The sequence below is a fragment of the Rhipicephalus sanguineus genome, chromosome 3, assembly GCF_013339695.2.
Source record: "Rhipicephalus sanguineus isolate Rsan-2018 chromosome 3, BIME_Rsan_1.4, whole genome shotgun sequence".
NCBI lineage: Eukaryota > Metazoa > Arthropoda > Arachnida > Ixodida > Ixodidae > Rhipicephalus > Rhipicephalus sanguineus.
Genome location: NC_051178.1, coordinates 134,802,222 through 134,816,000, shown reverse-complemented (window position 1 = coordinate 134,816,000; position 13,779 = coordinate 134,802,222). Strand labels below are relative to the sequence as shown.

The 13,779-nt window shown below is 42.7% G+C and overlaps 4 protein-coding genes across 30 annotated transcripts in view; all 4 read left to right on the top strand.

The window, feature by feature from the left end:
• LOC119387201 (ras-related protein M-Ras) overlaps positions 1-13,779 on the top strand; it is a 91,080-nt gene that overhangs the window by 1,872 nt on the left and 75,429 nt on the right. The window contains exons 2-4 of one of the 10 annotated variants that reach the window (XR_007415397.1): positions 5,165-5,418; positions 6,153-6,232; positions 7,775-8,419. The exons of 1 other annotated variant lie outside the window; for it this stretch is intronic. Coding sequence is in view for 1 of the 9 variants with exons in the window: in XM_037654510.1 (XP_037510438.1) it covers positions 5,165-5,418; positions 6,153-6,232; positions 7,775-7,847 (407 nt within the window). In the remaining 8 variants the exon portion in view is untranslated. Of the gene's footprint in view, positions 1-5,164; positions 5,419-6,152; positions 6,233-7,774; positions 13,595-13,779 lie in introns of those variants that run through there. 8 more of the 10 variants (XR_007415398.1, XR_007415396.1, XR_007415400.1 and 5 more) reach the window with 8 other exon arrangements.
• Positions 1-13,779, top strand: part of LOC119387197 (D-3-phosphoglycerate dehydrogenase) — a 98,996-nt gene that overhangs the window by 22,305 nt on the left and 62,912 nt on the right. The window lies entirely within an intron of this gene.
• LOC119387198 (pyridoxal phosphate phosphatase PHOSPHO2) overlaps positions 1-13,779 on the top strand; it is a 107,897-nt gene that overhangs the window by 46,052 nt on the left and 48,066 nt on the right. The window lies entirely within an intron of this gene.
• LOC119387204 (partitioning defective 3 homolog) overlaps positions 1-13,779 on the top strand; it is a 179,741-nt gene that overhangs the window by 145,159 nt on the left and 20,803 nt on the right. The gene's annotated exons all lie outside the window — the stretch shown is intronic.

Sequence of the window (13,779 nt, the reverse complement as noted above, 5' to 3'; positions counted from 1 at the left end):
CTCTGCGAGTGGTTTGCGTGGCTGATTTTTGTATCGTTCCGAGTTGTCGCCGCGCAAGTGCGGCTGTTTATGCGATTAATAACCACTGCAACGCCACCTCATCAGGAAATCTAGCCCATCCACACAGGCAGCAGCAGTTTTCTCGCTAAAACGAGCGTGTACAAAAAGCACCCGATCACAATTCAGTGCTGTCGTTCTCGCCAGTCGAGCCTGTCTCTTTTTTTTTTCATTCAGGAATACTATCAAGTAGTGACATACCTTCAAGTGGTATTGGATGAATTTTAACGCATTAACTCATAGAGCTTAAACATCTCTATTTAATGCATATGACTGTGTTCGGTCATGCATGTTTTATATCTTCTATATTGCTTTGCATGCTAAACAGTTGGGAAGCTTCAAGCGGATGCATCTCCGTGTTGCTTCTACTTTTGCGAGTGGTCGCGCGCAAGGAAAGACACCGACAGACAAACATAATTCTGAACTTTATTTCTAATTCAAAAATTTTTTCAGCCCAGCTGTTCCTTTCGATTAAACCAAAATGTCTTCACGAGACACAAACTTATCGAAAGAATAATATTGTGGTTTGCCACGTAGAAACCCAGAAATTATCAATTACTACTAACCCCACCTGTCAAGAAAGCTGCTCAGTTACATCGCCTCAGCTTCAGGTGTTTCGCCTGTTGTCTCTTAGAGCTGCGCTCCTTGTTCAATGACTTAGCATAGAATCAAAAACGAAGAAGTACATAAAATTTCGCTATACTTAGTGTCAGCTCTTCGTGATGTGTGTCACACCCTGGCTTTGGCAGGTCAACACTTTGGAGGAACATGGCAAAGTCTTGCATGCTTTCTGCGTTCATTTTCTTTGAACTGAAGAAAACGGTAAATGACTCTTCTAAAGCACTTACAAGACCGGAAAGCCAAGAAGATGGGTATAGCAGACCGCCATAATCACAATGTCTAATGAAGTCATTATTGGTATTTGAATGGCCCTGCTCTTTGCTCATTGTCAAGAGCCCATTACATGTACTACAAGCAGTTTTTCTGGCAACTTTCCTAGCAACATAGCCTGCAACATAATGTATTAGGCGGCTTGAGTGACACACCTGCTATGATCTTCAGGTGGAAGAAAATCCAAAACAGCTTCAACGTCATCGAGCTTCCCATCATCAACAAGGCAGTCAAGTGCACTTATGGGGTTTGGCTTATCCTGGCCTGACCTGGTATTGCAATGGCCAACTAGTGAATTGATCACTTCAGGGCTGCAGTTTCCTGTCTTTGGTGGCTGTGCTACACCATAAAAGGCCAGTGCATTCACAGTGACCAAAAATTGGGTAGGTGTCGGGTGATCGTTGCAGCCGTTGCATTGTCGCACAATCCCAAACAAGTTTTCCAACTTGTCCTGACTCAGCCTACAGGTTAGAAGATAACGGAAACTGCACTGTGAGCTAAGGTACTCTGCAATGTCCAGAGTTGAGCGAATGGTAACCCGTAGGCCTTCAGCAGTGCTGTTGCTCAAAAATCCGTATTTTGAGCTATGAGAGTGTGACTCCCACTCGTTAAGAAACGCTAGAAACTCCCTTAAAAAGTCGGCTTCAGGAGATTCTGGTCTGAACGCTGTTGCTGGCACACGCGACGTCATTATTTTGATTAATTTTGAAAACCTCAAAATGAAAGCTTCTGTCACATTTGCCGGGCCATAGAGTCTTTCAATTTGTTTTCGGTAGAAAAACAGTCCTTTAAGTACCTCATCACTAAAAAGGAGGAGTGCTGGTCCTACTCTCTGTTTCTCAAAACCGTTGGGAAAAAGATGCAGCCTGCTAACATGTGGCATAACTTTCAAGGTTACACTTTCATTATCTAATTTCCATGCTTCCTTGATGTAATCAGCATGGACTCGTCCCGCTGGGGTGTTAAACCCAGTGTCTAGAAAAGCATTTCTAACATTCTTAAGCAGGTGCGGAAAGTCCGAAAAAAAGTGCAGGGCACGGGTGTCATCCACGGGATGAGTGCACTTGGACTTGGTGCTTGAGGCAGATCCTGTATTTAAAATAAAATTAGAATGAGTATGATTCACGGAGTTTATGCTTAAAAGGAGGGAATGTTTTAACTGTACAGTGGGGAATCAAAACCAGAAGTAGATAAGAAATATTTAGTCGTTTTCATGACAAGCAAGCACCCTACTCGAAAGTCAGCGAATCTTACCTTGTACGCCAAAAATCCTCCACATACTGCGGTTCCAACTTGCACCATCACAAGTCACTCCGTCAACATGCAGCCCCGCATTTTCACAGAGTAATGTGGACTCGAGGACGATCTTTGCAAGAATGTTGGCTTTTACGTTGCCCTTGGCCGCAAATATGCCAAGAATTTGCATCCATTTACCTGAAAAAGAGAAGCATGATTGTTATACTATTATACATTTCGCAACATAATCCTCAAGAAGCAATAACACTATGGCTCAATACGGCAAATTTTAACAGAACCATCATGCTCGAACTTTTACCAACTTCATACCTGTGAAGGGCTGAAATACTACGACTAGCCCATGATCTGCAAGCTCTTTTCCGGAGCCTTCAGTCTCGAATTGACCCAGATCAACAAATCCTTCTATGGAGCCTGAAAGAGGGAAAGATGCAAGTCGAGAAGAATGAACACGCAGAAACTAACAGCACATACGGTAAAACACAGGGACCATCCAATTAAAAATAATGAAACAGTTTAACTGTTCGCACTTACCAGAAGGCTTGACATCAATGTGTTCAGACAGCTTCATTTCGTCGAATACTATCATGCCATGCCGACTGTGCTCGTCCATGTCCTTCGTTTTTTCTTGAAGACCTTTGAAAACACTTGGGTTAAAACCAAAGCCGCTCTGGAAGTGCTGTATTGCCCTTTTTAAACAAGTGCGGCCTGGTAAAGCCAGAATGTCGTGCTTTCTCATGTGTTCATACAGCTTAGGGCTTCGCATGCGCATCAGCACGCACTCAAGAAGCCATTCATTGTCATACCTCATTCCTTTTCTTGACTTTCTCTGTGCTGCTTCAAAACACGCCTTGACAGCCACTCGCTGCTTCTCAGGAAGGCCTCCAATTCTTTCAGCTACCGCTTCTTCAGATAACTGCTCATTTTTTGCTTTCATATGACTCAAGCTAATTCTTGCGTTGCTAAGCTTGGCTTTCGTTCTCCGTAGATTACGCCGTATATTACGAGGACTTTGTTTCGCAGGAACCTTCTGACGCCGTCTTCTGGAAAGCTGGTTGAGTATCAGCTTTCTCTGATATTTACAGTGAACACAAGCACCGAGGTCATCTGCTACGACAAGCGTGCAGTTCTTCGAAAAGAACACCCCATTAAACGACGGGCATTTGCCAGCTAAAGGCTCCATTCTCACGCCAGGGCACAAAGTCAACTTGCTTACATTGCTGATCAGTAACTCTGCCTCCTCTCGTGCTACGAGTTCCTCTTGGCGCCACTTTTTTCCTCTGATAAGAACTTCGGCGGTTGCAGCACTTTCACCAGCTTGCTTCTTAATCTGAATGAGTCTCTTCAATGCTACCTTGCTATGCTCAACAGCGTCGGCTTCTAACTCAGCATAAAGAAATGAGTCCCCAACACAAGGCAGGAAAATTTCCGACCACGCACTTGGAATGGTGAGCTTTGAAAATGACAGTACTTGGCATTCATGTTCGGGAGCGTTATCAATTGCACTGTCTCGGCCAACATCGTTCGACGGTCTTTGACATTCCTGTTCAGGAATATTATCGACTGAACAGTCTCGGTCAACGTCGTTAGACGCAACTTCTGACAACGTGTTACTCTCTCGTCTTCGCTTCGGTTTGGGGAGAACCTGATCGCTGAGGTTGCGATCCTTCCGTTTTTTCGGCAGCGACATTGAAAAATACTTGGGAGCATCCGGGAAAATAGTTGGAATGGCATCCTTTGATAAGAGTGGTCGATCTCGGGGGATCTCAATGATCTTACCGTTAATTGTCGTCTGAAACGTTCGCTGTATGAACCTTGTCTCGAAGTGTCGTTCACAAACAACGCTGCTCTCGTCGAGGACTCGATCACCTCTCTTGATCTTCCGTGACCATTCTTCCCGGCGATCAGCTTCAAGCGGCACCCGAAACAAGGAGCGCGCCTCCTTACACGAGCGATAGCCGCTGTTACAATTTGGCACAAAACAGAAGCCGTCTCGCTTGTCCCGCCGTCTCCCTGTCATTCTTTTTTCATTCCCGTAGACAAGCGCAGACACCACCGCCACTTCTTCACTCAACTACAGCACAATGTGGCGAGAAGTACGGGCAACGAGGCACTAGTCACGCGTAAACAGCACACACTGGCAATGCAACACGTGCTAACACACACGCTCCTCTGGCTCGCAGCGCCCCTAGCGTCCCCAAGCTGTACCAAAGCTGCTTCATCGCTGCGAGGGCCCCCTCACCTCCATTGTAACGCGCCGCGCACGGCACACTTCCCCTTCTAGTACACTGTACTGCAGGAGCCTCTCAAGAACACTGACATTGGTCAAAGCACTGCAGCACATTGTCACAACAGTTTCCGCACAAACCCAGCCTCCTTTCCTACCTGTTATTTTTCTTCTGTTACTGTGTGGCACATTTACGTAGTTGGCTTGCATGCTCAAAATTCCACTGGAGTCTCCAAGGTGTTGCTGTCAGCTCTTTGTATGCTGTAGGCAGTAAGCATGTAACGGGTGACAGCTGATAGCCTGTGGCATTGTCTCTGCTAGGGATGGCAGTAGCTCTGTTGAGAAGGAGAGCGCAGAGGTGTTTGAATTTTCAACTGCATTTTCAGTGTGAGTCGGTGTACTACGTGGCAGACAACTGTCACTGTGTGGCCTACACCTTATTTTTGCCTGTGAGCTGTGCACAAACTTGGTGAAGGACATTTTAAGGCGTGAACTACGGGGAATGTAGCCACATTTTGCATTTTCAAAAGCGCAGCACGAGTAAAACGGAACAATAGGAAGAAACCCACAGCGACATCACAAAGCTTCGCATGTTATTCCGTGTTCTTCTTGTTGCCCTGTTTTATTCGCGCTGTGCTTTTGAAGAACTCTGAACCAACTCACCCAATTCAAAGTCTTGCCACTGTCTGCACTTTTCTTTATGTGGCTGCAGTAGTATGTGGTCGTTTGTTTCAGTGTTGGACACAGCGGGCCAAGAGGAGTTCAGTGCCATGCGGGAGCAGTACATGCGCAAGGGGGATGGCTTCCTGCTGGTGTACTCGGTGACAGACAAACAGAGCTTTGACAACATGGGCCACTTCCACACTCAGATTCTGCGCGTCAAAGATCGCGATTCGTACCCCATGCTGCTGGTGGCGAACAAGGTGGACCTGGTGCACCTACGACGAGTCTCCGAGGAGCAAGGTCGAGAGCTTGCTCAGCAGCTGAAGGTCTGTAACCTGTTTGATTTTATTAGAGGTGTGTGGATATTCAAAACTTCGAATATTCGATTCGAAAAGTTCGGTATTCAATTTACTGTTAGATATATTTGCACACCACAAAACTTCATAACAAGTATTGAAGTCAGCATAAATAATGACATACTTGTGCAAAATTGGCAGTTTGTTTCAGTTGCAGCTTGTCAAGCTGCCATTTCGCCAAACATTCAGTTTTAATGCTTGATAATATCTTACGAGATGGTGATAAAGTAATGTCTTGAATCCTATAGTCACTGGTATATAGCAGCTTATTTCAGTGCACTGACAAAAAAAGACGTGTGAAATGCATTATAAGTCACTGGTTTGACACTGCGAGGCAAATTGGTCTCTCTGTAGACATTTGTGCATTAATGCTGGTTAGCGTAAAAATGCATTACATTACCTATTATTTAGTCTCCTTACCAACTGTGTGGGCTATAAATCTAACGAAGCACTGACCATCCTAACCATGCGTCTTGGCAGGATGTTTTCTTGGGGGTTCAAACCCGTGTTGCATTGTCATGGGGGAGGGGGGAGCACTGGTTTGACTTGGGAGGAGAGGGTAGATGGGAAGGGAGGGGAGGGGGCAAGTGCCCTTTTTGCACTCCCCTGCTAACGCCCATGATTCAAACTACATACTTTTGGTAACAATAGTGCATACTTCTCTGATCTTGCTGTGTGTGTAGCTTCCCTCTTGGCTTTTGCAGATTAGCTACATTGAGACAAGTGCCAAAGACCCACCTATCAATGTGGATGCTGCATTTCATGAAGTGGTGAGGATAATTAGGTGAGTGCTGTGATATGTTTTGACTGTGCTATAGTCGGTTACATCCTAAGAGAGAAATGTCAGCTCTACCCACAGTCATCACTGTCGTTCCAGCAGAGTTTGCATAAATACTTCATCCAATACAGCCTACTCATTTTCGTGATGTCAAGCTCTTCTTGAGTGTTTCAGATAGTTTACTTTTCTTATACAGACACACGTTTGTGTAACCTGTCTTAGGTTGGAAACTTGGAACGTCCTGGTAAATGTCGTTGAGAATTGTGACATCACTGCTCGGCCAAACAATGTTTTAGGTAGCAACGATGAATTAACTCCTAATATGCGTAGTATTTACATTAGCCAAGAAAAGGTACCTTTGGTTCGAGCGGAAACCAGCTAGCACGACTGTCTTTCAAAGGTGAATGGCAGATGTGCCGCAGTTCTGTGGGCGGAGCATATACATTTTCTTAGGTTGTAACTGGTTATAAAGTCACCTTTCGCTATTAGTTCTAAATGGATATTTTATGTTGGCCACACATTGCTATGTGTGTGTGCACTCAATTGATGTCATGGAGTTTACTTGGAATGAGAGCGAATTTGTGTTTGTTAGTGTGCTGCAAGTAGCGCAGTGTGGCTTTTGTTTGTTCTGTTTCCATTGGTGTTGCAATAAAAATAAAATTTAATGTTAACAAAGTTTACAATTCAATGCTTATTACTCCCTGTGTTTTTTGTTTTTTTTGCGTTTTGCCGTTGTATGTACAGTAGACTCTCAGTAAACTGAAACCTCCTAAATGGAACTGCTGCTTAAATGGAACTACTAATTATAATGTGATTGGTTTTGTACTTGAATTCTGCAGCCTTGCTGATCTCTCGGTTAACGGAACTCCTGTTAAACGGAACAAGTTTTCTTGGTCCCTTCAAGTTTCGTTTAATGAGAGTCTACTGTATATAAAATGTTTTTTGTGTATCGTACCTGAAGCCTCAAGGTGGCCACGAAATAGGGTACGTGATGAATGGTTCATCATTTATTCTTGACCTTCAAATGCAATCGTTAAACCTCTTCTATGCGAATGGAAGTTGTGCAGCCACCAAGAACACTTTATTGAGATGATTTTACGTTGGCTTTGCATAATACACACATCAAACTCGCAACTGCTGAGGGGAGAGCAACAACTGGATTGCTGCAGACCATGCAAAGAACCTCTTACTGTGAATGAAACCCTAATGACATGTTCAGCCTTTGAGAAAGAAAAACGGAACTCTTTTCTCAAACTATAAAAAGCATGAACACCATTCAATCCATATTTAACCTCATTCAAACGTGCGCTAGTCTCCCTAGAAGATGTCATGAATCTTAAACAAACTGTAGAAGAAGCTTTTCTTCCTTTTATTCCTTTCATTTCACCTTTTCGCAGAACATTAACTTGTGGCTGGCACATTGTAGCCTTTGTTGCTTATGCGCCATAGAAACCAACAGAACTAACTTTAGCCAATATAGGGGAAGCTGTTTGCTTAGAGAGTGTGGTCCTTCGTGCCTGCTTTTTTATCATGGTCAAACCCTTACAGAAACCAACCGCCACAGCTGGATCAGAAGCGACGGAGAAAGTGGTGGAAGAACTCCCGCTGCACCCTGCTGTAACGAGCCTGCCGTGAGCCACTGGTGTGCCCTTTCTTGACCCTTCCTGTCCTTTCTTGCCTGGCAGGGCACAACCTTCTCTTTCTTTTGGTCTCACTGGTCTTTTGGGGATGTGTTACTTAGTACGTCACAGAATTCATTTTGGCAGCTAAAAGAAACCAATCCTAATGAGTTAGCAGGCAGCGTTGATGTGATTCTCGGCATACTGTGCTGTGGTTGTCCTCTTGTCAAACATCACAGCCACAGTCACTTTTCATGTGACTGAAAAGTGCAGCCATTTTATTCATCCCTGTTTTCACTTGAGGAATGAAACAAACTAACCAAAGAACACGTCGGAGCACTGTGGCTGCTGTCACGATCACTTTCAAAGCATAAAGCATTGTCGACAAGGCTTTGTACATAATTTGAGTGGCCATATTGAATGGGCATGTTTATGAACTTTTAAGCTGCCCATCTTGACTTTTGTCATGTTTTGATCTCCGTACAGTCGTGCTTTTGGGTGCCATTCTTTTGACTTCAGTAGGCAGTTTGGCAGCATTTGTGTGTGCTTCATGTAAAAGCTTCGGCACAAACAGGTGATTACGAGAGAAACATGGGATCAGGACTCAATTCTCAGCTGTCCACCTTGAGTAAATACAGTTACGGTGTGTAAAACATGGCATGTACGCCGTTCAGCCCCTCCAGCTCTCTTTGTTATTGGTGCTAAATTATTCATTATGGTATCATTCCTGTTGAGAGAAAAATGGGTTGTGTGCAGCTCCTTGGAATTAGAAAAAAGAATTTAAGGACCCTTGAGACTACTTCAAAACGCATGCGCTCCTTGAGTTCCTTAAAAATTAGTGTTCACCTGAATCCACGCAACCGTGAGCGGGCGGTGCAAATATGGAAAAGTGGCAAGAAGCAAAAAGTAAGACAATAAAGCAATCTGCAGTGACAGCATTTAGAACCATTCAGAGAGACTGCAGCAGACCTCTGGAGCAATCGGAGCTGACGAGATGGCGAATTCAATGGTGTCCAGAATAGTACCACATGCCTGGGGACTTGGCTTGTCTGCAAGCAAAAAATCAGACAAGGTAAAGCTTGCCAACTGTGGTCTAATGTTCAACATCACACGTTCAGCATATCTTTACCTGCCTTCCTTATGAATTCGAGCCACAGAAGCACCATAGCTGTCTTTATTTTCATACATTAGCTCTTACTTTTAATTAACTTGTTATCTGCGATTCTGTAAGGAATAGTGGTGGGCTGCTAATTGTCCAAATCACAAAAGAGATGAAGCTTTCAGTGCAGCAGACAAGGCATCGATACAGCGAGTATTTGGAGGAATGCAAGAAAAGGAGGGAGGAAATGCTAAAAGAATTAACAATAGGAGGGCATGTGTTTTGGAGCTTGATGTGCTAGAATAAAAAGGTCCAAACTCCATTAAACATTGAACTACTCGAGAGAATTTGCTGCCACATTTTGTGAAGGTGCCGAAGCGAAAAATGATGCAACTCTATTAGCCAAGGCAAACAGCTTCCGAAGTACAGAAAATGAGACTGAGGTAGTCATTGTAGGCAAAGAAATTGCAGCTAAGAAGATTTGAGGATTCATAAAATACTTATAAAATGCATGATAAAGTTTATTTTGCCTCTCCTTGAATTCTGGCCTTCAGAATCCTTTAAATCCTTGAATGTTTATCAAATATTCTGTACTATCCCTAGAAAGACGAAAGGCAGGGAGGTTAACCAGGTGCGAGTATCCTGTTTGCTACCCTACGCTGGGGTGGAGAAATAAGGGTAGGAAAGAAGGCTGCATATTTGGCTACCTGGTGGAATAGTACTATCTTGATAGAGGCCTGATGAATATCAGCAATGTTGGCAAGCACAGTCCTTCCTGGCAAGTCATGCTCAAGATTTACAATGGTGCTGACAACTTTTTGGTTTGTATCTGGCAGCATTGCTAATGCTTCGCGATTTTAATGCCACTGTGTGGTTCAGAGGCTAAACCTGTGTGCAATTGCAGCAAATATTTATTTATTCGTGTTTTCCATTAGTCTGTCGTTCTGAGGTGTCTTTACGAAAGGCTGGTTGACACTTATAGCATTGAAGGCCAACAAGTGTACCAAAGCACCGAAACCAAAGTTTATGCATCATAAAAATGAGTCACTCACTTGGAAACTCGATAAAATATGTCATTCTTATTACTTCTGTTTGAAAATTTTATACCAGCTTTATGTATGACGTTAATAATGTCATGTATACACAGCATGACTCTTTAATCCAATTAGTTGTATTTCTTTTGTACTTCTGTGCAAGAGAACACAAGTTCTCTTGCGACTGGTACACACTATCGTAAGCCCCCCCACCCACCCCACCAAAAAGAAAAATTGCACAGTGACCAAACTTTTGTGCAATCTTGACAGAAAATGTTCTTAGCAAAAGGCTAAAAGACTGAGTTATAACTCTAAAAAGAAACATTGAAATAAACAGATCTGTTGACGACAGTGCACCAAATTGCCAAAAAAAGCGTAAGCACATATCTTGAGGAATCGCCAAGACTGGTGACAATGGTACACAGCCTATTAAGCGAGAGTTGTGCCCGTTATATGTGCATTGCTTTCAGGGTTAGCAAGCACTGTACTTCCCCTACGCCACATCGAAGCAGTCCTGCAACCATTAACAGCCATCGTGTGGTGACACAGTTGAAAATGCATTGAATATATAATCAGGCACATAGAGAAATGTGAACTCTTTTTGATGGACAAGAATCTTAAGCATTCAGTTATAATCAAAGAAATTTTAGTGATGTGTAGTCGGTCACATAGCACGTGTACTCAAGTGATGTCAAGGTTTATCTGGAAGGCATGGCTTTTCTAGTATTGCGAAGCTTGAGAAATTTAATTAGATGGTAATGGTACTTGGGTAATAATGTGCACGTAGGGTACTGGACTTAACTTAGTAAAGAAGCATTTGCGCTTTGCACTTTTACACAACAAAGCATTTGAGTTTGACTACCGTCTGGGTAGTTTCGTCAATGTGAAAAGAACACCTTTTAATTGAGGCCATGAAGGGACATTTAAAGAGGGGTGTTAAGTCCAGGCACGACTTGAAGATTATCGTCCTGGCAACTCCGTAGGGCTTGTGTCTGTCTTCAAGAGGGAACTCGGTTGCTGATAATATTACAATTGACAACAATTTGGCTTCGATACTGTACTGTATCCATGATCGTGAAACGCATTTACTCTTTCCAAACTCTACAGAGAGTAGAGTCCATGTTTGTGTGTAATGTTGCAATCATTTTTATCTGTTATTGGCTACTTTTCGCCATTCATAAAATAGGACATTAGAAGTCGCAGGGAGCAGAGAAAACGTGAACTTCATTCCAAAAACCAGAATTCAGTTTTATTCACTTTAATGTGTTTGTTTTGTGTGAAGCCCAAGTTTGCTATTTCGGGCACGTGCTTGTACACAGTCGGAGGAGGAGTCAAGCTCCTTCTCAGGTTGTTACAGGCCTATTTGTAAGTGTGGGTTTGGTCAGGCTTGCCTTGGTAGTGGTATGCACTGGGAACAGTTTTTGTATTTTTGCATTAGTGGTGCCAGTGCTGCACTGTACAGGTTGGTCTTTTTTTTTTCTGTTTCAAGATCCCTGTGCTTGGCAAGAGTGACACTTTTGATTCAGTGCTGTGAACTCTCTACTAACTTTACTGTATATTTATGTTTGGTGTCCCTTTATGCTGCTGTTGGCATTAAGAAAAAGCTTACGCCTCAGTTTATGAAAATCTAAGCAATGTGGTGGCAAGGCTTGCCTTCTTTGAGGCTCCTTCACAAGTGTTCTATTCCATCATTCATATTGTTGCTTGCCAACCACACCTTATAGCCACGGTTATCTTTGGGCCTTTGCCTTTTCTGCTTTGCCAAATGAAGCAGCACCCCAGTGGCCAGTGGAATGTACCTTGAGGGATCTCAGATTTGTGCATGTGGTGTATTTGTACCTGTTTTCGTGCAGTGATGGTGAGGTGTATTAACAGTTGTATTTCTTATCTCTAAACCTTTCCCCTCTCCTCTCCTTTATTTTTCATATATTTTGTTGTGTATATAGTACATACATGTGTGTGTGTGTGGGTGTATACGCAAGCCACGGATGTCTTCTTGCCCTTAGAACTTCTTGAACCGGAGCCTTTGCTTTCCATATCTATTAGCTTTGTCTGCTCTGTCTTCTAGTTTTATTTTTTTCAAATAAGAGTATCTCACAGAGAGAGCAAGCGCAGCGTAGCTCCTGCCTTGCGTAATTTTTCTCATTTGTAATGCGAGAAGAGAGTCATAACACACACACTCTGCTGGCAGCATTTTATAGCACTCGAGCGAGACTCGAATTAAATGAGATTTGGTTTGGTTTTACCGTGGCGAACATAGCAGTAAACATTTTTGTTGGTGCGTAATTTATTCCGTGGCATTGTTGTCTTATATTGCTAATCGTTCTAACACAAGGGCAAAAAGAGCTGAAAGTCCGTTTTACACATTCAACTTTCTTACTAAGCACTGTAAGAAAGTGCTCACTTCAGCACGTTAGAGCCTTGGTTTTTTTGATGAGGTTTATTTCCAAAGGTGTTTTGTGTGCAGTTTGCAGCTGTGGTTCGACAAAGGGCACAATCCTTGAGATGGCCATCCAAATATCAAAGTGAGATGGCGCTAATGTGGTATATATATATATATATTTTCTTTCTTTATGCACAATACATTGTTGATGATGCATGGTTGGCCAGATTACTTGCAGCTAACTGTAAATGGAGACATCACAATTTTTTGCGTTCATACTTGCACAATACCTTTGGTGATATTTTTTCAAACTTTATGACTGGCACATTTCTGGCTTCTACCTAACAGTACATGCAAGGAATGGTTATGATCTTCTAGGTGCTCCTGAAGCTTTACACAGTGTTTTCAAAAAGGTGGAATTATTTTATGAAGTGCCACTACTGCAGTGAATATACACTGTGGGCAGTTCTGCTAGCTACTGGCCATGATAAATGTCCATGGGCCAACTTCTGATAAGCTGTGAGCACTCTCCCACCCTTGCCCCTTTGTCTGATTAAACAGCCAAATTGCACTGTGCTATCTACTATTGTCTTGAAGCTGTGCAGTCTTTTTTTTTTCTTCTAATGCTACATGCTCGAACTATATGCAATATTTTTTTTCAGCAGCTGTTTGATAATGAAACTTGATATTTTCATTTGTGCTTCTTGTCTAGTCTGGCTTAGATGTCTGTGGTTGAATTAATATATATTTATTAAGCAGTGTAATGTCTGAATTAGTGCAGTCTACACAGGTGTTCTTCAGTCATGTGTGCGCTGTAAGCATTTTGTTGGGATTTCAGTTCTGGTTCAGCTAAAAGCCAGGTCAGAATGAACAGACAATGCAGAGAACTACCATAGACTTTTGTCGTTCTCCGAGGTAGATGATGCCATTTTTGTACACGTGGTTCCAAAAGTTAGTACTTTGATGTTCAGCGTGTGTTGGAGTGGCCACATAATGTCATCTTCACAAAACTTTATTGAGGTGTCAGGATTATTTGCACACATTTTAAGTGTTACATATCAGCCTAGCAGCTGGTCGGCGGTATTTATGATAGCGTCTGTTTTCTTATTAATATCGGTTAATATAAATTATGCAGCTTGTTTACCCTTACATTCTTTACACTCTATAAAGTGACTTGTTGCCTGTGGTGCAGAATGTATCTTTTAGTTCATAAAACAGACATTGTCTTATAAATATTGTGTGCTTATTTCCACCCGTTTGTACATTACACAAACAGCACTATCTCTTCAGGTGACTGTTCAAGCATAATCGGCTAAATACTGTGATAGTTTAAGTATTGCCTATGAGCTGGGCTGTACTGAGTACACGTGTAAACTGTTGTGATAAGAAGGTTTTAGTTCTACACTTTGCAATACAGT